General features: G+C 45.6%; 1 protein-coding gene across 1 annotated transcript in view; it reads right to left on the bottom strand.

Moving 5' to 3' along the window:
• TBC1D16 (TBC1 domain family member 16) overlaps positions 1-25,209 on the bottom strand; it is a 1,332,482-nt gene that overhangs the window by 16,088 nt on the left and 1,291,185 nt on the right. Inside the window, exon 11 of the mRNA XM_069655199.1 lies at positions 20,482-20,628. Within this exon, the coding sequence (XP_069511300.1) occupies positions 20,482-20,628 (147 nt within the window). The remainder of the gene's footprint in view (positions 1-20,481; positions 20,629-25,209) is intronic.

Here is a 25,209-nt window from a genome sequence, read left to right as displayed (position 1 = left end):
GAGAATGTTGCGCTCATCACACTTGTCCCAGATCAAGTGCATGGGATTTAAACTTACAACTGGATTGGGAAGTTCTTTCCCAGTCCACGCAGAAACATTTAGAACTCTCTTCCTCTGAACCTTGGACAGGAACAAAACCTACCAGTTTATCATCGATCATTAAAAACATTCTTCTTTCATTGGTGGACCTACCCTCCCTCTGGTCTCCATAATAACTGGCCTGTCCCTTCATTGCTGTTTGTATACAGTGTGTAAATGTGTGCCTTAATGCCTGCGGGCTACAGCCACGTTACAAATAAATAAAAATCTGATCTTGGATGGTGCACCATTGAGAATGAAGAGTGTGGCATAGAGTTGAAGGAATCTCTTCTTCAATGATTTTCCTTTATCTAGCTTTTGATACTGTAGAGGAGGTCCCAAACATAGCCTGCACTCCAGCCGACCATTTTGAAGTACCAGGAACGTTCACACCGAGATATGTGACGTATGATGAGCAAATAAACCAGCAGAGAGCCGAATTAGGGCTCTGCCCAGTACCTAACAGAAGAGCAATACCTATTGAAGTGCCAGTAACAAGACAACCATGGACCGTAAGGTATCCATTAAGAAAACCCTACCAGCAAATGACACGAAATGAAGATTGCTTAAACACTGTCCCAGAAGAAACAGGCCTTAATTGAAGATGTATGGTGACGTCACGAAGGCCCGGACAGATTCACAGATGAAAGAAATAACAATCAAAAGATGACACACAGAGATGAAACGTCATGAATAAGGACATCATGAACTTAGAAGGCGAGACGATGTTGAAATATAAAGAAACAAAATGTTAAGCAGGATGATGCTAGTCAACCAGCTAACGCCTGTACATAAGCTTGTAACCGCAAAAAGCTAAGAAAACAGTGCGGCTTGCTATGCTTAGTAGAAAATTAGAGCGGCAAGCGCCACCTATATGTATATATCTACCTCAACGAAGCACACTATATAAGTGCGAGTCCACTGTACACAAAAGCAGAATTAACTCAGGTTACTAGAGGTCAAACAGGACAGGATTCGTACACCAGTTAAAAGCGAAAAGTGACGGCGGATTCAAAACTCAGCAAGAGCAGCTTGTGCCTGGGAAGTCGAGGTCAGACCAAGAGAGAGGCGGAGAGTAGCTCAGGAGAATCGAAACTTAAGAACAGAGCAGCCTGCCCCGTGAAGGTCGAGATAAGGAGGCCTGGGCAGGTGGCAAGGCAAATAAGAATTAAATGCACAAATAGAAGGAAAACCAAGCAGATTCACGGTGTGCTAGCACGTGACCAGCCGAGTGAGAAGAGGCACCTACGCCTGGCTGTCTCCCAACCAGAAGATACCATAACTTTTCCTGACAAGAAGCTACAGTTTCGAGACCGGCCACAGCCAACTAATTGACACATAGAACTAAAGTACTGATTGATGGAAGGGAGGCTGGGTGAATCTTGGGGCATCCTGCACCTGGTTGACCATTCTGCGTACTGTTAATTAAAGTGGAGATTTATTCATGCGGTTGAAGCCAACCCAATCATAGTGGACCAAATAATCTTGGGGTCCTATAGATAGTAGAACCAATGGGACATCGTACTTTTAGTGACGTCCACCATAGTCACTTTTGAAGGAAGGGCTTAGACGGCCACCTAATGATGTTTATCCAATCCTCACACAATGTTACCATATACAGATATAGCACCTATATTTAGTTACCTTTTCCAACCAATAGAATTACATGACAAGCTTTTGAGTGTTACACGTCAATGATGATGAATTATGGGTATAACTGTTACCGTTTGCATGAAGTTGTTGGGAGTCGAAGCGAGACGGGTATCGCATCACTGTTGATTTTCATGTTTCCCCATTTTTGGTACTCTTCATTAAACAGACTCCCCTTTGCCAAACCATTCAGTTGTCAATATTGATTGGTGTTGTAGTAAGAAATCCTAAACCCCCACCCACCTCAAGGTGCAGCTATCTCGTCTTAAAAAGTACTGCAGAGAAAGCTCTGACTCTAGGGGCCAGTCAGGGGAATCTCGCTCTCCCAGTACTCTTGGTAGCATAGGATGGTTGGTGACCATCGATTATTGATTAAAATAAGACACCCATTGACCGCCGACATAAAGTAACTCTAGGTCTTTGGCAATATCACAAGTACTTTGCCATTCTGCTGAGTAGACAGTGAAGCTTCCTGTAGACAATGGTAGCTTAAGCAAGACTGCAGTCGGAGCCTGTAGGGACCCATTTTCCCAACATATCCCTTCCCATTCCTACAGGCAGCTGAACGGGTGAAAATCGGAAGGAGGCGGTAACGAAGGCGGTGATCCCAAGGGTCCAGAGACGAACAATGAGAACGGTCAGTGAAGAAAAAACTGAGTGCTTTGGCAAACAGTGTACACCTTAAGAACAAGTAAAGGGAAAAGGTAACGGAAGGAGGAGGAAAAATAAAGTAGTCAGAAGTAGAGGAGACTGTACATATATAAAGGGATAATGACTCGAGAACAATTGAATAAATAGAGGTTTCTGGGGGGGACACCCAAGAAGAGAGGTTACCAGGGCGGACACCTGAGAAGTGAGTATTCGCCTTATCCCTGTGCTTTAATATAGCGGCCAGAAGAAACGTGTACCCAGAGACCCACATAAAAGGGGAACAATTAGACTACCACCACGTTTAAAGACGTTGTGAAAGGGGTTCGTTTAGACTCCATGAAGGGGTAATGATTAGAGGCAGAGATTTCTGTGTCCAGCTGGTGTCCGTCTAGTCTGTTAAGTGTCTGTCTTACATGTCTTGTTTAGACATCATATGTGATTTTTTTTTTAAGAGAAGTGATTAAAACATTTTGTACGATTCGATAGCTGAGACGGAATCGCACATGAATTGATGTTTTTTGAGCAAATTGGTAATATAAACATTTTAGTGGAGCTTGCAGTGTTTGGTGCTCGCTCATATTGTCACAAGGTGTTTAAACCACACAAAGGGCCTCATTACAACCTGCCAGTCCGGGACCGTGCAAAATCCGTGACGGCGGTAAAAACGTTTCCGTGTCCGCAAGGTTGCGGAAAAACCGTCCGATTACACGCTGTCGGTCGCGCGCAGCACACGGACTCGGAAACGTTGTCACCGCCGCCACGGAAAACCCCACGGAAATGGAAATAACGAAGCCACAAGTGGCGCTAAACCCGTTTCCGCCTCCGCCACCACGGACACGGAACCGGAAATACCATGATCGCCAAAACAGGAAACAGAGAGGCGGCCATCATATAAAAGCACAATCCATTGCCATCCAGAGCCAGCACAAGCACAATCCTAACTCTGAGAAGCCAAAAGGGACCACCAGCATGTCTGCCAGGATTCCTGCTCAGAGGCAGCGCAAACAGCGCTTCAGCGAGGCGGAGCTAACCGTCTTGGTGGAGCACATTGTGGACAATGCTGAGATGCTGTTCAGCGCCGACCAACGGCGTGCCACACAGCAGCGGAGGAAGGAGGTGTGGGCCGAAGCTGCACGCAAGTGCACCGCCGTGGGCGTGGCAGTGAGGAGCGTGAAGGACTGCCACAAGCGTTGGGACGACCGGAGGCTGGGGGTACGCAACCTCATTTCCACGCACCGCCAACGCAGCGGTGGGACAGGCGGAGGACCCCCTTCCCCACTGAGGCTGCAAGCATGGGAGGAGCGTTGCAGCAGCGTCCTCCACCTAGAGGGAATCCATGGGATCGGGCAGGCTGAGGCAGGAGTGAGCCCTCCTGCAGATGCCGGTAAGTGCCCAAACATGAATGCCACACGTAAATATGCAGTTGTGAGTACTGGGCCAAAGGACCCATTAACAACCCCCTCCCCCCAGGCAGTGCATGTGTGGGCCAAAGGACCCATTAACAACCCCCCCCCCCAGGCAGTGCATGTATGGGCCAAAGGACCCATTAACAACCCCCCCACCCCCAGGCAGTGCAAGTGTGGGCCAAAGGACCCATCATGATCCGTATGGCAACCAATATCACTGAATGCAGACACCAGCAATCAGATGCATGTGACTAACACTATTCAATGTACAATCTCAATGACGCATGTGATGCATCCATCTGCCACCACAACACTAATTGCATGCCCTTTGTGTCCCCACGGCCGTTTCAAGTGACAGTGATACTGCACAACAGGCCAGCCAATCTGCATCGGCAAGTACACTAGCCACCGCCACCACACAGGAGGATGCTGCCGGCAGTTCTGCACCTCTGGCCACATTACCAGCCACTACAGATGTGCGGCACACCACCACCACCGACATCCCCACCGTCTCCACACTGGCTGAGTCTAGACAGGTGCCACGGGAACCTATCATGGACACCCAACACAACACCGAAGGCAGCAGCACTGCCGAGGGGGCGGCCTGCAGTGATAACAGTGCCCCGCAAGAGCACTCGGAAACGGGGCCACAGGGGGAGATGCCCACATTGGAAGACCTGGGCTCCTTCCATGAGCTGGGGTTCAGCCCCACTTCACTGGGGAGTCCCATGAGGTCGCCCACCCCATCCATGGCCGAACTGAATGCCCGCATGCAGCGGATGGAGGACCAGCAGGCTACCCTCACCCAGCTGGTGGAGAGGCAGCTAGAGGAATCCAGGCTGCAGAGGGAGAGCTACAGCGCCTCAGTGCGTCGCCTGTCGAGGTCCATTGGACGCTTTGCGAGCACCATAGTGACCCTTGCACGCCATGTGCGGGAGGGCAACGACCACACCTCCAGGCTTGTAGAGGCCATGTTGGTTGGCCAACAGGCAAATCTGGCACGGATGCCCTCAATCCCAGATTCTGGCCCATCAAACACTACCACAGTGATCCGCCAGACAGCGGAAACGGGCCTTCAGCAGTCCAAATGTCCTCTCAATCATTCCACGTGTGCGGATATGTGCCCTATTGTATGCCTCTTCATGCCTGTTCCTTGGTCTCCGTACAGGTGTCATCATCCATGGCGTGAGTGCATATCCCGCATCACCTACATGGGATGTAGATGGGGGAACATGTCAGTGTTTGTGGCATCATGTCCTCATCTGCTGCTGTGCATTCTTGTATCATCATTCATTCATGCATAGGTACCATGCAGTGTATGGAGGTATGTCTTGGGCATCACGAGGTATGTCGCTGACTGCATATGGGCCTACACATTAACTTGCATGTTTACTGTGCCCTGCGGGTGAAATGTGATTGTGTGCATGTCATGGTGCAGTGCTGTCCACACATGGCAGAGTGACTCCACTGTACGGAAGTAGTAAATACACGTCGTCTCATTTACACGCCTCCCGTGCTTTTTGGGGCAGTGTTTCAATTGAGGGTGGGTGTCTGCAGTGGCACAGGGTTAATGGGACAGTGACGAGATTGGCTGTGGCAGCGTGTGCACGGGCACATTGTGGTGCCCTGTCATGTCTTCCTTCATGATGTTTGGCATCCGCTGTGTATTTGGTAGATGGAAGGGGGGTGATGCATGTGCGGTCACAGCGGCACACTCACAATGCTCATTGGCCTGGACACACACACACCACTCCGACAGGGTTGTAGCATCGTCAGCTGTACTCACCCAATAGCCACGTGTTTTGTCCGGCATAGCGTTCCATGTACCGTGGCAACGTGGAATTCCGCAGTACCATTGAGTCATGTGATGAGCCTGGGAAACGTGCACAGCAGTGTGTAATCAGTTGCATGGCATCACAAACCATCTGGACATTCAAAGAGTGATACTGTTTCCTATTGAGGAACACCGCCTCAATTGCATGTGGTACTGTCAGCTCGACGTGGGTGCAGTCAACTGCGCCTATGCAATTTGGCATGCCTGCTATGGCATGTAAGGCCAACTTGGTGGCAATGACCTCGGGGAGGGTGCGGGGTAGGGCTATGTGTTCCGACACATGGCGCAACAGGGCATCCAGTACCTGTACCAGGATTTTTGAGAAACACGGTTGTGATATGCCGTGCAGCTCACCAACCGTGTGTTGATAGGTGCCAGTGCCAAGGAAATGCAGAACTGAGACAACCTTCAAGAGGGGGGGAGCAGTGGGGGTGTCAATTAGGCTGCTGATCTTGTCCTCAATCATGGCGGTGATGTGCAGGATTGTTGCACGGTCCAGCCGGTATAGGGTGTGGATCTGTCCTGGGGTGAGGTTCCAGGGTGAGGCCCTGATGCGTGGTATTGGTGGCTGGCGGCGGGGTCGGCCTGGCTGGGCAATGGGGTTTGCCATAGCTGCAGGGTTGGCTGGTTGCCGCCTGCACCTCCTCCGCCTACGCCTCCTCCTCTGCGCCATTACTACCACCATGTGCAGTACTGCCGGTTGGTTGAGTAGGCCCAGTCCCAGTGCTACTAGACCTGCTGCCTGCATGGTTCTGTGTTGTGTTGGGCTGGGTGTGGCCCTTTTGTATGCTCCCAGTGGCCTGCTAAGTCCAGCTGGGCTGATTTGGTGCACCTGTGCCCTGATTCAGTTCAGCAGGCAGTGTATAACGCCATGTTCGCGGTGGCGGCGGTTCCGCCACCGTGATCACGGTCTTTACGCCATTTTTTTCCCGGTATTTCCGTGTCCGCGCTAGTTGTGATGCTCACGGTGTTTAGTGTTGCCGGTAACGGAGGGGTTTCCGTGCAGACGAACTTAAGTGGAACCCTATTTCCGCGGTGGCGGTTTAGGGTGGTGCTATTACCAGGGCCGCGGGTCATGATTGCGCGGACATGGAAACGGTGCCGGTATGGTTTTACCGGCATTGTTAATCCCGGACCGGAGTACTTGTAATGAGGCCCAAAAGCATTAACAAGTGTTATATAAGAAGAAAGGGAACAGATTTAAGCATGGAAGACATAACCCCATTAGCACACTTATGCAAGCAATTGCCAAAACACGTACCCAAGCTAAAGAAGTATAGCACCAAGTGGGTTAAAGGTACTGCCCACAAGAGGTTTATGCCATGGCCACAAAATGGGTCTTTATCTAAAGCCGTCTTACAACATATGACGACATATTTGAATGCCACATATACAGGCAAGAAGCTAGAAAAACACCTTGCTGTTCTAGAACTTTGGAAGATGTATGAACAAACAAAGGAGGAAGAGCCTCCAGCAGATTGGATACTAAATGTATACACAGAGGGGGGTGAGACGCCTACAGCGCCACCTGCCCCGTCCGAAATGAAAACCAAAGAAAGTAAGGATGAGGGATTATACCTGTCAAGGGAGCAAGACCACAATATATTCCATGGCCACACATGGATCGAGAAAACGTGAAAAACAAGCTTCCAATGCTGACATCGGGACCCGGAAAGTGGATACATGAGTTCGAAAAATGACAGGAGGAAACACGCTAGCTATAGGGGACATCAAAGGTCTCCTGATAGCTATACTTGGTGAGAGAGCAGAAGAGGTGTGGACACGGGGAGGGTACACTGTTGTAACCACAATCAACACCGCGCATGACGGAACGCCATTTAACAATTGCAGAGCAGCAGTATGGAAAGCACTACAAGTGCTTTACCCAGACACTTCCGATATGGGAGCTATAATGACTCAAAAAATGAAGGAGTCGGAAGATCCGTTAATTTATATACAGAATTTCCAAGACGCGTAGGTGCTCGAAACACATGAATCTTGGACGAAATAAATACCTGTGTGTTACCATATATTGTGCCAAGGGTTGTCAGAACCGGTGCAGAAACAACTGAAGAAATTGGTAGGAGGTGAGGCTAAGGCTTGCGCTGAAATACAGTTGACTATTGCACATTACTGTAGACTGTTGCAAGAAAAGAATCGCAAAAAGGAGGCATCTCGAAAGGGTGAGGAAGCGAAGCTGGTGCAAAATAAATTATCAAAGTATGCTCTTGAAGGTGCTATGCTAACTAACGCAGCTGAACAATGCATGCAGCAGGTGGCTAATCCACAACTTAATAACCAGAGTAACATAGGGTTTTGCCCATGGGGAAGAGGATTTAGAGGAAGAGGATGGCAGAGCAATCAGGGAGGTTTCCAAAATAATCAAGGAGGCTTTCAAAATGTGCAAAATGATAACCCGAATATGTCAAATGGACAAATTATCCGACCACCGTCAGTATGTTGGCTGTGTGGAATGACAGGGCATTTGACGCACACGTGCAGAAGTCAAGGCATGATACAGAACGGCCAAGGAATGAGAGCAGGCACGGAAAATCCACCTGCAGTTTTACAACAGGGTGGTGCACAGAATCACACGGTGCAGCAACAAGCACCAGGAGCACAACAAGGGGGCGCAACCACAAAGCATGGGGAATTTTCCACAAGGACAATCCCAACAGGCACTGTTGCAACTATCGCAGACCATGAACCCTGGAAGGGGAGGTAACACTAGGAATGGAGAAAATCCACAAGCGCACAGTGGGCCAAGCTTATATATAAACTAGGACAGCTAACTGGGAACCCTGATGTGCTCTATCCTATCAGTGACACCAGACCCTCATCGGGAACCTAGGGTTGATGTCGTTATAGGGGGTAAAGAATATTCCTTCCTAGTGGACACGGGTGCAACACGCTCTTGCATATGTGAAGGCATGTTTTCCTTGTCCGGCAAGGCCATAGATACTCAGAGTTTTACAGGAGCTCACAGTCGAGTTCCCTTTACAGACGCACTCCCAGTCTCCATAGGAGAGTGCGAAAGAATGTACCTTTATTATATTCATGTCAGACCCCAGTAAACATTTTCCGTCGAGACTTAATGACAAAGTTGAATATGAAAATGTAATTCACGGAGGAGGGCATAGTAGGCTCCACTCCAGGAATGCACTATTCAAATGTATGCAAAATGATTAGAGCATACTCAGGACACATAGCCATGAGGGCCATACCATTGGAGCCAGAAATGTTCGCATATGGCATGCGTGTGCTTAAGGCAGGATTGCCAGGCCTTGCAGACAGAACCATGAGAACCCCTGATGAGTTCTTATTTAGACCACGGATACCTATGCATGAGGAGGAGGGACAAGTATTTCCCTTGATGATACACACAGCAGCAGTGCGAGGGAATGTAGCATTGGTTGATGGGTACGATGAAGAAGGCAGACAATGGTGCGTGATTATCGCCATCGAAGAAGGATATCTAGTGACTGACGTCACCGATGACGATCTGTTTGAAGAACAATCAGACACAGGAGAAACAATGGTCGAAGTAAGTCTCATCTTTTGAGTAAAGATGATAAAAAGAGAAGTGCCTCAGAGAATGATGTTGGCGCTAAAGCGTCCGAAGTATTTTGTTGATGATATAACTAAAGTGCCTGTCTCAGTATGGACTACAGGACCCTATGACGTAGGCCTCTTGAAGGGTGTGGGAGAAGTGAAAATTAAAACTAAAACCAGGATCAATTGTACCGAGAGTCCGACACTATCCCATGTCCAGAGAGGCAGATGAAGGGATTTTTAAGACAATTTCTGCTATGATGGACCAGAGCATCTTAGTGACGTCAGAGTCACCATGTAATACAGCAGTTTATCCTGTCAAGAAATCAAAGGGGGGTCTTGGCGTTTAAACCAGGATTTAAGGCCAATAAATGACATTGTTAAGGCCGAGTTCCCTCTAGTCCCTAACCCATCTACAATTCTATGTAATATACCCGTCGAGGCAAAATATTTCACAGTGATTGACTTGAAAAATGCCTTTTTCTCAATCCTGTTACGCAGTGACTCACAAGATCTGACGTCATTCACGTTCAGACAAATGCGTCTGAAAAGCACGAGGCTGCCACTGGGGTACTGTGAGTCTCTGTCTATTTTTAACAGAGTCCTGCAGATGGACTTAAACAATATTGCATTAGAAAGTATCGTCTTGCAGTATGTGGATGACATCCTAATCTGCAGCACCACAGAAGAATAATGCGGGCACAATTCTGTTCAGCTACTGACTATACTGGCTGAGAAGGGTTTTAAGGTTGACAAGGAAAAGTTACAATATTGTCAACAGGAAGTGATGTACATAGGCCAGCTAATCTCACATGAAGGCAAGAAGGTGACCCCAGAAAGGGCTGAAGCCATATTGAACATGGCTAAGCCACACACGATAAAGCAAATGCAGAGCTTTCTAGGCCTGTGCAACTATTATGTTAGGGCATGTGTTTTCGATTACAGCTCTTATACCAAGCCTTTACTTCAGGCTCTAAAGAAGGCCCAAGTGACAAAGGAAAAGATTGAATGGTCTGAGATAATGGAGAAAGGGTTTAGTGAACTCAAGAGAGCAATTTGTACAGCTCCAGTTCTCGGAATTCCCAATCATGCAGAGGAATTTTACCTGTTTTTGCACACAGATGGCAACGTTATGATGGCAGTGTTCACTCAAAGAACCTCGCTGGGGCTCAAGCCCTTAGCATATTACAGTCTGAACCTGGACCCAGTAATGAAAGGCCACTTCCCATGCAAACAAAGATTAGCTGCCGCAGCGTTCGCCATAGAGAAAGCGACAACCATTGTAATGGGATGCTCAATGAAGTTATACGTTGAGCACTCACTATTTGCCATTTTAGGGAAACCAAAAGGCACATTGACATCTCAGAGAGCTTCTGCCTATGAAGTGATCATATCAAACCCATCGATTAAAATAGTCTGGTGTAAGATAGTGAACCCAGCCATGTTTATAGCAGAGTCAGTCACTGAAGGAGAGCCAATACATGACTGCACGAATTATGAGAAGACTTCTATGATGAAATCCCCAGGGTAAGAGAAAATGCCTTGGCAGGAGGAGAGATCGTCTTTATTGACGGGTCTTCGAGGATCGACCAAAGTGATGGGCAAAGATACACAGGCGTCGCTGTGATGAAAACACAGCAAATGGAGAATTTCGAGTACTTACGCGAATACCATCTCACTATTCAGCACAGGCTGCAGAAATATCGGCGTTGATACTCGCCATTGAGCATCACGCAGACCAGGAAGTAACGGTGTATAGTGACTCCGCCTATGTGACATCAACAGTGCATGCAGGCTTAGCGCGCTGGAAAAGGAGGGGCTACCTCCGAGCAGACGGCACGCCAGTACAGCACGCAGCCTTATTGGACAGGCTGATAAAGGCAATACAGTTCCCAATGGGCATAAGCGGTCGTAAAATGCACCGCCCACACGAAAAGGACAGATTTTGTCTCACACAGAAATTACGCAGCAGACACAGAAGCCAAACGTATGGCATCCAAAAGTGAGACAGCTATGGAAGTGGAAGTGGCATGCACCCATGAAAGAATGATGGTTGCACAAGCCACACCGGAAGCCTATAACGATCTTGGGCAAACGCAACTAATGGAGCTCCAAGGGGAGGCACCACAGGAAGAGAAAAACTTGTGGAAACGTCGAGGGTGTTCTTTAAACCCCTCTGACAGCTTGTGGCGACAAGACAGCACTGGTAAACAAGTAATGCCTGTAGCCCTACTAAAAATAGCGCTGGAGCAATTACATTACCCGGCGCATATGTCGAAAGAGAATCTAGCAGCAACGCTCGCGGAAGACTGGTTCATACCGAATTTAGCTGAGCATGTTGCATTCTTTATGGTGAACTGCATAATCTGCCAGCAATTCACTACTGGGCACACATTAAAAGTAATGAGAGGAGTCATTCCCAGGCCAAATGGGCCTTTTCAGCACTTGCATGTCGATTTCGTCGACATGATTCAAGTATGCAACGGGTACAGATATTTAATTGACGTGGTGTGTCCATTCTCTAGATGGATAGAAGCAGGTCCGTGTACACACCCAAACTCTACCTGTGCGGTCAAAGTTTTAGTAAGGGAAGTGTTCCCCAGGTGGGGGGTGTGTGAAGTGATGAGATCAGATAATGGGGCTCATTTTTTTAAATGCAGTCTTTGAGCAGATTAGCTTACTGCCTGGTATAAAGCACAAGTTCTCGTTGGTGTATCATCCGGAAGGTAATGGGGTCTGTGAGAGGCTCAACAGCTTGTTAAAGGAAAGGATAGCCAAGTTGAAGCTTACTCTAAAGAGGGGATGGTTGCACTGCCTTCCACTGGCATTGTATGCTCTCTGGAACCAACCTGGCTCCGACCATCCTCTTAAGCCACATGAGATAGCCACAGGAAGAAGAATGAGAACTCCCCTAACACCCAGAGATAGAGCTAGATGTGACGGCCAGTCAACAGGAGAGGTTCTAGGATCTGAAATGCAAAGTTACCTGAACTGCATGACATCTTGCCTTACTGTAATTTCAGACCAGCTGCAGCGATGACGAACAGGGTGCAGTGCAGAACACAGATAGAGCCACTACAGCAGACTCGGCTCAAGGTCTATGTGTTCCATCCATCTTCCCTGGAGACACTGTCTTGAGGAATCACACAAGGAAAAAGTGGGACGAGCCAAGGTTTAACGGACCATTTACAGTTGAAGACGTGACTCCATCCGCAGTCAAGCTGCAAGGAAGAAGAGCTTGGATCTTCCTGGGTGATATCAAGCCATACATCGAAGGAACCTCCCTGCCTGCACCCCACCGCGAAGAGACTACAGACAACGGGGAAGAACCACAGCACATGCAGACGAGATCCATGACGAGGAAGAAGGACGCATGACCAGCAAAGTAAAGACAAAGAACTTTAGCAAGTTGTGGCTTAACCTGGACACTTCCTCTAAGCAATACAGGTGATTCGGACATAAAAACGGACACTCTGTGCATCCTAGTTGCAGGGTGAAGAAGAAAATTGCATGTATAAGCCACAACATGTTTTGTTGAACTTTTGAACGAAGACACTCTCAAGCCGTGAGGAGAAGACGACTATGACAAACTTTGATCAAGGATATTTACATTGGAAATAGATACAGCATCCCGATTCATCCAAAGCTGAGACTTTGTTTGGAAGCACTTATGGTCTCCCACAGTAGAGACATCACAAAGGACGTGGTCATATATTTCAAAATAGTGTTAAGATCATAACCGTCACTGGCAGGGAGGCTCACCAGTGTCACAGACTTTCTCCAAGATCCTGAAAATGAAAAAATAATAAGATAACTGCTCACTGTCATTGCCGAACAATTTATAGTACTCCCTGAGTACAATGAGAAGAAAACAAAGGCGCCCACCAGAGGCGGAAAAAGATGAATTCATCAATACACTTTTCTTTCGCATAATCTAAGAAGACTGTCCATCTATTGTCGGGAGAATAACCGATACGTTAACATTCCTTCGAGATCCAGCAAACACTGAACATTTGAGCCATCTTTTAAATAAAGTAATTATTTTGGTCGCACTCCACGCGACCTGACAGTGCAGACATTGTTTACATCGAGGAAAGAACATATAATCCTGAATCTCAACAAAGACTGGACAAATGAGACAGTAAATTGGCGCACAATGTCCTTTTCCGCCTAGTTACCGACTTTCTGGAATTGGTGGGGGGACCTGTCGAGGTTCACGTCCTCACCTTCATCAGAGATCCAGTTAATATCGCACAGATGGGAATGCTCCTGCATGGAATCATTTAACAAGTGGAACGTTCCAAACATCAGAGAGATTATCTGAGGAGATTCTGGGAAGACGTTCCGCCGAGGGACAGACTGAAGGAGCAGAGTCAAGAACCTTGTTTGTTGTAGTTGTTGTCATTTTTCCTTTTTTTTCATACTGACCAGTGTCCAACATGTCCTCAGGACTGAAGCAGATTCGGGGAGTGGACTGGGAACTCACGTACTTTGAACATGCACAGTAAAGGTGACTCCACAAAGTGTTATTTTAATCTATTTTTCCCATAGTTTAGCACATGAACTGTATCCTGTATAAGGAGACAATCGTCACTCGCAAGAGGGGTGACACTTGTGAGGCACTCGACACTTTTTGACACAGAACTTGAAGAACGATAGTGGGTGGGGAAACAATAACATTGACATTGTTGTGAATGATCGAGATGGGGGCGCAGAGCAGTAATCTGGTCCTCCCACAAGCAGAGAAGCACCCCCGCTTCTCTGGAAGAAAATGCTGTTGCCTTACATATCGAACTATAATGTATTTATGCATTGTATTCATCATTATTTTACTGTCATTAACGATCAGAACTGCATTTTTATTGGTGGTCGAAGCGTTCCGATTTCAGTGCACCCACCTGAGGATACACGCATGAAACCCACAAGAGCACCCAGTCATTCCAATCCCTAGGAGTTCTGATGGTAGAGTAAATGAACTTGAAATGAACGTGATTAATAGTGATATACACACAGTTATGGTAACGAATGAGCATGAAAGCCGGAGACAGGGTCGACCTGAAATGAATGAAGGCAAAGCATTGACAACTACACGCACACACACATTGAATGCACACGACCCAGTCCTAGCGTCAATGACCAAAGAACCTCAAACGAAAGCAGCAGAGAAGATGAGACTGCATATCCGCAAAAAGAGATAGTGAGAAAAAACAAGAAGAATTAAGAGAAATGCCAACAGAAGCAGTCCTATCAGAAGCCCTCAAGAAAACAGAAGCGGCCTCAGAAAAACTCTCCACAAGGACACAAATGTTAGTAGACCTTCTATTTCCACACATAGCCAGAGCGAGAAAATGACAAGTGGAACTGAAGAACAAAACAACGACAGAGGCTGCATTATCCAGCATATATGTTTCAACACAAGGAACAAGCACCAGGTCCACAATACAGCCATATACCGGACCAGTGTCAGGCTGGTTAGCATGGGCACTTGCACGCAGCAGAGAAAAGATGCATGAGGACCAGGAAAGAGCAGCCAGACTCAAATCCACTCAAATGGTGCAGACGAAGGAGCCTTTACCATGGACCAGGATACCTGAGAACCCTCCACCAAGGAAAAGCCATACAGAGGCATTCAGAGATGTAGTTATTGCAAACTAGTGGAAAACATTAAAAAACAGGAGAAGTCTACATGAAGATAATAATGAATTCAACGATTACCTGGACAGCACAGCACATCTAGGGAACAATATTTGGTACCAGCACATGAAAGAAGTTGGAAGATGAAATTCAGAAGAAGAATGCTTTGTTTGTGCACTTCTACCGTACAGCATGGGGAAATCCAAGATCTTCGTGGCTGTAGAAATTGATGTCCCGACAGCATACTGTGTCACACGTAGCAATGTGCAACACCAGAGGCCAGTTCATGGGAAGTCATGCATCATTGATATGGGCAACTAAAACAGATTATCCCGATGAAGATGATTATGTTCAGGACACTAAGACGAGAAATAGAGCCCATACTAGGAATCACGTGATCAGGTACGAGAAACCTGAAGTGAAAGGAGCAGGAATAAGATGGGAAGTAAACCCGAGACTAAAGATCCAAGGAAAAACTCCAGAAGAAGCTCAAATTTGGAAAAACAGAGGCCAAAAGCAGATTTGGGGAGCAGTGCTTTCACCAAACGGATGGGAAGAAGCAGTAGTGATCTGCCGATCATGGATGGTCCTTGGAGCCTGCAAGGTAGCAATAGAGACTGTGCAAACCACTATGGCCAAAATGTACAAGATTACTGACATGGGTCGAAGACAGAGGAGGACCCTTGCAGATAGTACCACTAGAAAGCCTGAAATTGTGCTTCAGGAACAATGGCACAAGGAGGATGGGAGAGAATCAGAACTGCGGACACATTTTTTAAGCTCCAGGAATAACTCATGGGATTGCAGTAATTATGGATCATTATTGGGCATGTGGATCCAAAGCATACATCAGACTGCCAAAAAACTGGGGAGGCATATGCACAATAGTGAATGTCCACGTTCCAGCACTAGCGATTGCGAAAAATCACCTGAATATTGATAGTTTCCCGAAAGCAGAGGCTCACCTGAGGAAGAAGAGATCTGTGGAACTGACAACTCGAGTGAAGAGAGAAAATTATTTCTCTGCCAAATCAGAAGAAGCGTTTCATGCAATCCCATATGAACACAGGATGTTCAGCCTCACCTCATCAGTGTTCGCGACAATCATCATGCCAAGATTCCAAGTTGGAGCAAATACTAAATGGTTGCAGATAACCAGATGGGAGTTACTGCAAACCATCAACTCGTCAATAAAAGGATTCAATGCGATCAAGGCAGAGCTAAGAACCATCTGACTGATGACTCTCCAGAACAGATATGTACTTGACCTGATCACAGCTATGGATAGAGGAGTTTGTGCAAAAATTGGAGAATCATGTTGTACATTTATACCTTCTCACGACGAAAAAAATTGAACTTTAACAGAGGCCATAGGTATGCTGACAAACCTGCAGAACCAGATGATCAATGAAACCGACAAAGTTGATGATGACAGCTGGTTTGGATCACTGTTTTCATGGGCTCCGCAATAGATGGCGGATACATTCAAGTTCCTAGGAGCCCTGCTAGTAATGATATTACTAGAGTTTTGCGTTATCAAGATAATAATCTCGCAATGCCAGAAAACTGAGAAGAACGCCATAGGGATGAAGATCATGATTGATGTCAAACCAGGATGGAAACCCAAAGATCTAACTGATGATGAAATAAGAGACTTTGTGAAGGCAAGCGAGCATGCGCCAAAAGGTATGAAGTTTCTTTACCCCAGGAAACACAAAAATGATGAAGGAAAATGCATCTATTGCAGCCCAAATGGACAATGTCAGCTAATGACATGGAACAAAGACGAACATGTAAAAACAGCAGGAAGCCTGAAAGGAGTGATAAAAATATGTAAAGAATGTGGAGGAAGCGGAAGTGGTTGATGAACCGACCAGAGGGGGGAGTGTAGAGGAGGTCCCAAATATAGCCTGCACTTCAGCCACCCATTTTGAAGTACCAGCAACGTTCACACCGAGATATGCGACGTATGATGAGCAAATAAACCACCAGAGAGCCGCATTAGGGCTCTACCCAGTACCTAACAGAAGAGCAATACCTATTGAAGTGCCAATAACCAGACAACGATGGACAGTAAGAAAACCCTACCAGCAACTGACATGAAATGAAGATTCCTTAAACACTGTCCCAGAAGAAACTCAACAGGCCTTATTTGACGACGAATGGTGACATCATGAAGGCCCGGACAGACTCACGGATGAAAGAAAAGACAATCAAAAGAGGGCACACAGAGCCAAAACGTCATGAATAAGGACATCTTGAACTTAGAAGGAGAGACAATGTTGAAATATAAAGAAACAAACTGTTAAGCAGGATGAAGCTATTCAACCAGCTAACGCCTGTACACATGCTTGTAACCGCAAGAAGCCAAGAAAACAGTGCGGCTTGCTGTGCTTAGTAGAAAATTAGAGCGGCAAGCGCCACCTATATGTATATTTCTACCTCAACAAAGCACAATATAGAAGTGCGAGCCACTTTACACAAAAGCAGAATTAACTCAGGTTACTAGAGGTCAAACAGGACAGGATTCGTACACCAGCTAAAAGCGAAAAGAGACGGCGGAATCGAAACTCAGCAAGAGCAGCTTGTGCCTGGGAAGTCGAGGTCAGACCAAGAGAGGGAGACGAACAGTAGCTCAGAAGAATCGAAACTTAAGAACAGAGCAGCCTGCCCCGTGAAGGTCGAGATAAGGAGGCCCAGGCAGGTGGCAAGGCAAATAAGAATTAAATGCACAAATAGAAGGAAAACCAAGCAAATTCACGGTGTGCTAGCACGTGACCAGCCAAGCAAGAAGAGGCACCTACGCCTGGCTGTCTCCCAACCAGAAGATACCCTAACTTTTCCTGACAAGAAGCTACAGTTTCGAGGCCGACCACAGCCAACTAATTGGCACATAGCATTAATGTACTGATTAATGGAAAGGAGGCTGGGTGAATCTTGGGGCATCCTGCACCTGGTTGACCATTCTGCGTGCTGCTAATTAAAGTGGGGATTTATGCATGGGGTTGAAACCAACCCAATCATAATGGACCAAATAATCTTGGGGTCCTTTAGGTAGTAGAACCAATGGGACGTCGTACTTTTAGTGACATCCACCGTAGTCACTTTTGAAGAAAGGGCTTAGACGCCCACCTAATGATGTTTATCCAATCCTCACACTCCGTTACCATATACAGATATAGCACCTATATTTAAGTTACCTTTTCCAACCAATAGAATTGCATGATAGACTTTTGAGTGTTACACGTCAATGATGACGAATTTGGGTATAACTGTTACTGTTTGCATGAAGTTGTTGGGAGTTGAAGCGAGACGGGCTATCGCATCACTGTTGATTTCTATGTTTCACTGTTTTTTGTACTTGTCATTACACTGACTCCCCTTTGCCAAACCATTGAGTTGTCCTTATTGATTGGTGTTGGAGTAAGAAATCGCACACCCCCATCCACCTCAAGGTGCAGCTATCTCGTCTTAAAAAGTACTGCAGAGCAAGCTCTGACTCTCCCGGTCAAGGGTATCTCGCTCTCCCAGTAAAATACCACATTAGGAGTGCTCTCGAACCTGCATCTCTGATGCTGACCTAGTGACCAGGGATCCTTCCTGAGCTGATTTTTCCATAGTACCTTTCTTGCTAGCCACTAAAAGAAGCTTATGAATCTGCTACCTCACTGGAGCACCAAGTGGAATGACCCACACTTCTGAGTGTCATGATTTCTAAAGAGACTCCTGACATAAGCCAAATATGGGTCTGAGACCAACGTCGTACTGCCAGATATTTATCAGGGCATTGAGCCAAACTTCCGTGGAGATGTTGTCCAAAATCACTGATTAAAAGTGTCTGTCCAAAAAACGTTCCTGTCTATGACCACAGAAGAAAGGAAGTACAGAAGGTGGCTCCAGGTATCCAGACAGATGATATAATTTTCAGCGCAGAGTGGATGGAACCAGCCTTACACCAGGACTGAGCAACCTGGTGGCTATCTGAAAATAAAGTGATTTTGATGAACATTTTCAAAGATGAAGAAACTATGAGAGGAATGTCTAAATGAGAATGTGACAATACTGTGTAGGCGGAGCTAGCAAATAGAATCCATTCAGTCATATACTATCATCTGCCACCACAGGAAATTACTTTCAAAGTCATTTTGAAACATTCATCCAGAGCCAAAGCATTTAAAGGGGCGGTGATCCAGCCACATGGCACTAACCCTCCTAAGGGCCACACCCTAGTCATGTTGGAGGCATTTACCTTCCAAAGGGTTAGTACTATATACTGAGTGCATAAATCCGATGTGACTGACGGCAGAGGGAATGTCAAATTATCTAATGCATGCAGTCCTGGGCATGTGAGCTGAGATTATTATCATGGTGGTTTCCAAGCAATGACGACACTGGAGCAATTTTCGGAAATATCTGTTGGCTTTATTCTTCAATTGTAAGTCATTAAAGCCGCAGTGAATAGATTGAAGATCTCTTCATCCACTGGTCCATACCCATCTCATTCAACTGTAACTGGCACTCATGGAAATCTCACTCAGCTCACATGCCTAGTGTACACTGAATCACAGCATTCCAAATACAATCTGCCAACAGTAACACAGGTTGCAATCACTAGGGATTCAGCAGTCACCCATTCAATCACTTAGCATGACCAGTAGTGCTTACCTTTGTAAGCACCATGATGCCAGGCATGTGCCAAGGCCATTTGCACCTGCCATCCTATGGCCCGCCCCTACAACGATATGCTGAATACAACTACCTAGCTAACGTAAAACTCCACATTTTCTGGTTATGTGCCAGGGGCACCTATCTTTCAATCTACCTGCTACCACACAATTTATCATGGCAATAGGCACTTACCTTAATATGGCCATAAACTCCAGTCAATTGCTTGGGGCACTTACCTTCTTAAGAGAAATTTGAACTGTAATGTACCTTGGCCTTACCCTACAATGTACCAGCCCACCAGTTAGTGCTAAATTTGGAGGGAGTTAACTAATTATTGAGCAGCCCTCCAGTGATGTGACAGGGGTGTTTTACCTTCCTATCCACCAGGCGTCAAGCTATATGTCTTGATGTATCGTTTGCCAGACTAGGAATATTTAAAGATAAGAGGCATGTCCCTATTGTATTCTGCATCCTTAATTTTATACAGGTGCTTTACCTTAAGGCTAGTCAATTTCAAGCAATGACGAAGGCTAGACCATTATATCAAACATGTTGTTTTATTAAACAGAAAATAATAAATTGAAAATGTTTTGCATAACATATATATTTGCAAATTAGTTATATAGAAAATCACATTTTGGTATGTTCAGGCTGGCAAGTTATTTTGTTTTTTCTATAATGTACCGCTGAATGTCTTTTTCTATACTGATCATGCTCCACTGTATGATTTCTTTTTCTGTTTAGCTATGGTTTAGTGGATGTAGAAGTGTCAGATATTGTTGAAATTACTTGTTTTTTCTGTTGCCAAATGTTTTCTCTGTTTAGTAAAATAATATGTTTGATGCCATTTCCTAGCCTTGGCCATTATGGGTTTTGATTTCACTGTTGGTCATTAGAGATGCAGAATAGCCCAGTAACCCTTTCTTTATGGAGTTAGTTTTTCTACATGGTTTCTACTATGATTAAACCTTTTGGGGTTTTTCCCTGTGATAGACTATGAATATTTACCTTCCTCAAAACTAGCTCTCCGTTCATGTGCATGGATAGGTTTCCAAAGTGCAACAACATCTGGTCGGTGGCGAGCTGCTGTTCAATGACGTCTTCTCCATAGATCCCAACAATTGCAACGCAGATGAAAAGGTGGAAGTAGTCTGTCTGAAGAAGAAAGACACATGATGGTGAGAGCACTGTTCATTAGTTTAAAGCTAGGCTTTCGGCAACCCTGGCCAGACCTTGGCACTAAAATCCCCATCATCTCTAATGCTCCTGTGCATATCTATCCCTTGCCAATTCCTTCAAGATCCTCTTTTCTCCATCACAAACAAATGAATGATCTCAATCTGGCCCACCCTGAACGCCTGACCAAAATGTGATTTTACAACCCATCTAGAGGCTAGTGTCTAATTGAGGAGGCCAAATTAACAAAGAGATAAGACATCTCCAAAAGTGATTCAGGATCTGTAGAAGCAACTGCTAAACATCGGAAAGCCTAAACGGGCACATCAGGAGACCAGAATGAAGGGACATCACTAAGACATTGACATCACACAATAATACATATGCTGTAGAAACAACAAGGGGTTTCCAGTAGACTAGGGACTCCAAACCAAGGGTCACACTTTCTAGGCTTAGACTGAGGAGGGCGGAGCAGGTGAGAGGAATGGGTGTTTGGGGATGTTTTATCGGACAGATTGCAGAGAAGGTACAGAGACACGCAATAGGAGGCCAACTGCAATGATCAATCCATGAAAATTCAGAAACGGTGGTAGGGATACAGAATATCCATTAGATTAATGCTTCTGTTTGAAGCAGGAAAATAAACATGTGCATGCTGTGCAGAGAGTAGAAAACAGTGCCCGTAGGGTGGAACAGGCGTGATGGAAGAACATGATTTGAACATGTTTGTCCAAGCTGCCCGCCACATCTACGCAATCGAATCTGGTTTCCGTCCAGGGTGATACTTCTATGTGAAATTGCTTTGATTAGGTTGTACACAGTATAGAGAATAGGCATGAAAGAGAGATGTCTTGCTTTCCCTTCTACCCTCTTGAAAACCAATAATGGATATAAACTCTAGAGGCTAGAGGGAGAGAGTTGCTTGGTGACCACAGAAGCAGGCAGCTCTTGGATGGACAGTTGGCTTAATGAGGATACCCTCCCTCTCTGGACAGCAGGGCGAAGCACAGTGTTGGGATTCACTGGGAGAAATGTTCCAAGATAAGGTGGTAGCGGATGTGTAGTAGATTCCTAAGTGGAGCACTGTCCAAAGAGACTAAAGACCGAACCTGGTGTGTGGTACATTGATGGCTAGGTGCATATTTCATGGGAATTCGTATTCCGTTAGTCCCCTACGAGACACCAAACCATTCAATATGTATTTTAGACTCAAGGATATCAACATTTAACTTCCAAGCAAATAATCGGGAAGCTGAACCTATGCTCTAGATAAGAATTTGAAAGTGAGAGTATGTTTACTCCCTGTTTTCTAAGTGAAAATAATTTTTACAGAGTAAAACAGTAAATTCCATCCCCAAAGTTAGTATTTTTGTAGGCGAGTAAAAATATGTTTTAACTGTAAAACAGAAATGTTTTTGTAAGAAATCTTTCTTTATAACTATGATTCTTGCATCCCTCATCTGCAGGGCTGAGCAGAACTCCAAGTGAGAGATATTAAAGCATCAGATCAAGTACACCCGAAATGCCCCCTTCTCAATGCTGCAATAGTATGATCCTGGGAAAGCCCAGATTTTTTTTTTCAAACTGTGAAAGGATGGTTCAAAATGGTTTGTCTCCCCAAGGAAGGTAGAGCCAATATGCGGCACACTCTTTAGTAGGAGAAATGCAACTAACCTACCAGTCAGCCATTATACATTGTGAACTGAAGAGCACCATTCTGAAAATTATGAGCCAGATTTGAAAACTTACAGAAAATTGTTCTGGTCCATCCAGCTGCAGACAGGTGAGATACCCAACAATTGGCACATCAATCCTGAGATGCAGCCAACAATTGGCTACAGTATCCAATTACAACCTTGAATCAGATTTGGAATCACATCGTTTTGGAATAGTTTCTCATAGCTTATCCAGTGCAAACACGATTTGAGGTTCCAAGGGCATATTTATGCAATAACGCCTATACCATCATAAGTGCACAAATACATTGTAGTTGTTTCCTGAAGAGACCAAGACACAACACCCCGTGGAGAAAGAAGCTCCAAGGAGTCCTTGGAATAAACACAACATTCTGTCATATTAAGGAGCTCAAACCAGCTTTACCAAGTAATACAGCTGATACCAAGAGACCCCATTCCAGTATGGAGAAATTACAACAACATTCATCCATGGTGATGATGCATAGTAGAGAAGCTAATGTGTGTGCTCAAGAACATTTAACCAATATAAATGTCAGAATACCTGTACAGATTGGTGCTCAGACATTATTGGATAGTGGCCGCAAGCAATCAAGTTTGTGCACCAACCTTTTGGGCACTGATGCTCCGTTAGCCAGATGAGCAGTACGCTTCTCATGCACACATGAAGCTATAAAACCGTATCCTATTCAGCTAGAAAACTAATGCTTAATCCTCAAGAGAGGCCAAAATGGCATCTCCCAGAACCAGTTGTGCTAGGAACATACCAGTATCACGTTGCTTCATCCCCAGGTGTTTTTGATGTAATATTTAGAGAAAAAATACATTGAAAAAACTCAGCGAAATATAGAGAAATATAGAGGGGGGTAAGGGGTTGAAGGCAGAGGCATTGCTAGGGGGGGCTTAGGGGGCTATAGCCCCAGGTCTTTTGGTTGTAGCCCCATATAGAATCTTAGGGGCTACAACCAAAAGACTAGCTAGCCCCAAGTCCCAACAGTCCCGATATTAGTGTAGCCCCAGATCTTTGCCAGACCTAGCAACACCCCTGGTTGAAAGGGTGGGGAGGAGGTTGGGGTAGGGTTAATAATATAGGGAAAGGGGCCCGGGGGGAACCCCCAATATATATTTATGGAAGTGGGGATTGTGGGGACCCCAAATATATATATAAAAAAAAGAGAAAAATAAAAAGTAAAAAAAGAAAGAAATCAATTAGTTATTTTGAAATCATTTCTTTGAAAAAAATGATTTCGAAAAAACTCATGTTGGTAAAACAACATAGTACCCTACCATCATTCTTCTACTTGGTAGCTAAATTGACAGAATGAGAGAAAGGTAATGTAAAAAACTAAGAAATGACAATCTACGCTCATCTGAAGAGGAACCTTTTCCTAGCTGGTTTAAGAATTGGCTTGCGTATACCAGTGATTTATCTTATCCATCTAAGATGCAAAAGCTAAGGACGATGGTGTTTGATGAAGCTTTCTTGTATATAGAGCAGCGTTTGTGATGACGTTTTCATGTATATAAAGCGAGGAAATGCAATCTAACAACATTAGTGGGGCCATGGATCACGAAAACAGAGAAAGGATACCAAACTCAGAGGTCAGAGAGAGTGAGTCACATGGTCACTATGGCAGCAGACAGCATAAGATGGAATACCCATACTCACACTCGCCAGACAGGAGGGCAAAGCACCATGTTAGTAGCCATGAGAAATATGAAGTGGCAAGACACGGAGCGAAGTGGATGTGAAAAGGTTTCCAGCAAGAGCCTAATTAAAGTGGCCGAGTCATGAAGGAATTGAAGTGGCAAGATGCAGACCGGGTGGGGAAATATTATGGCTATGCGAACTGACAACCGCTGAACATAACCGCTGGAAATGGGGAGTGGATCAACAACCGGAGCAGAAGGCTACTAATGAAATTGTGAGCCAGCGAGAGGGAGATGGTGGAAGCCAATTGGAGAAGCCTTACAAGTGGGGAAACAATAAACTAAGTCACTGAAAATTGCCAGCCGACAAACAGCAGGCATGGAATATTTCAAATCATCTAAAGTGTGATTAAAACAATCAAAATACTGAAGCCACAGCCTAGGGAGACGAGAAGTGCCCCAGCCTGTGCTCGACCAGCCTTTCATATATAGGAGGCACAGGTGATCATCTCCAATGAGAAAGCCAAGTGAAGAGGAGCGCTGACCAGCCAAATGCACTGCTTGAAGGAGGTATCGTCTTGATACTCCCCAAATAGTAACTCAAATAAAGTGCAACGCTCACAAGTCCAGGGCACTGCTTGAAGACAGTTGGAATATGCAACAAAATAATCAGAGGGGCATCCTAAGTGCACTATTTAATGGGAGTTGTGGTTTTGGCTGTCTTCAATGAATATGAGGGATAGATACCAATTCTTTACGGAGAAACTGGAATATCGTGTGTGGAGCGGTGACCAAAGAGACTAAAAAGAGAGGTGTAGACTGTGGTTCGCTGACTGCTTGATGACGACTGGGGTTCAGACAATCACCTATTAAATAAAGGTACAGTGAAGACGCAAAGACGCATGGGCTGTATTATCCATCAGAGCAGACTATGGTGGTCCCCAGATTCCCGTGCGATTTACCACCCGAGGTGGCAAATGCACTTTGATCACTGTCATGTGTGCAAGTGCACATAGCAGTGGTCAGTCAAGGTAGCTCCCATGTACAGACATGTTCTTTACATGAAATCCCTAGGGACACCACCTTATTTTTTGTGAGTAAAAAACAGCCTTTAACCATAGCAATTCCAAACCAGATGCGGGAGAGACAGTTGGTGTTTGTGAATGGCACAGAGAAGCATGGAGTGGTTTCTTGTTCTGTGCATGACACAGTCCTG

The sequence above is a fragment of the Ambystoma mexicanum genome, chromosome 3q (assembly GCF_040938575.1).
Source record: "Ambystoma mexicanum isolate Mex_15411 chromosome 3q, UKY_AmexF1_1, whole genome shotgun sequence".
Lineage (NCBI taxonomy): Eukaryota > Metazoa > Chordata > Amphibia > Caudata > Ambystomatidae > Ambystoma > Ambystoma mexicanum.
The sequence above is the reverse complement of the archived record's forward strand: the minus strand, read 5'-3'. Positions and strand labels throughout refer to the sequence as shown.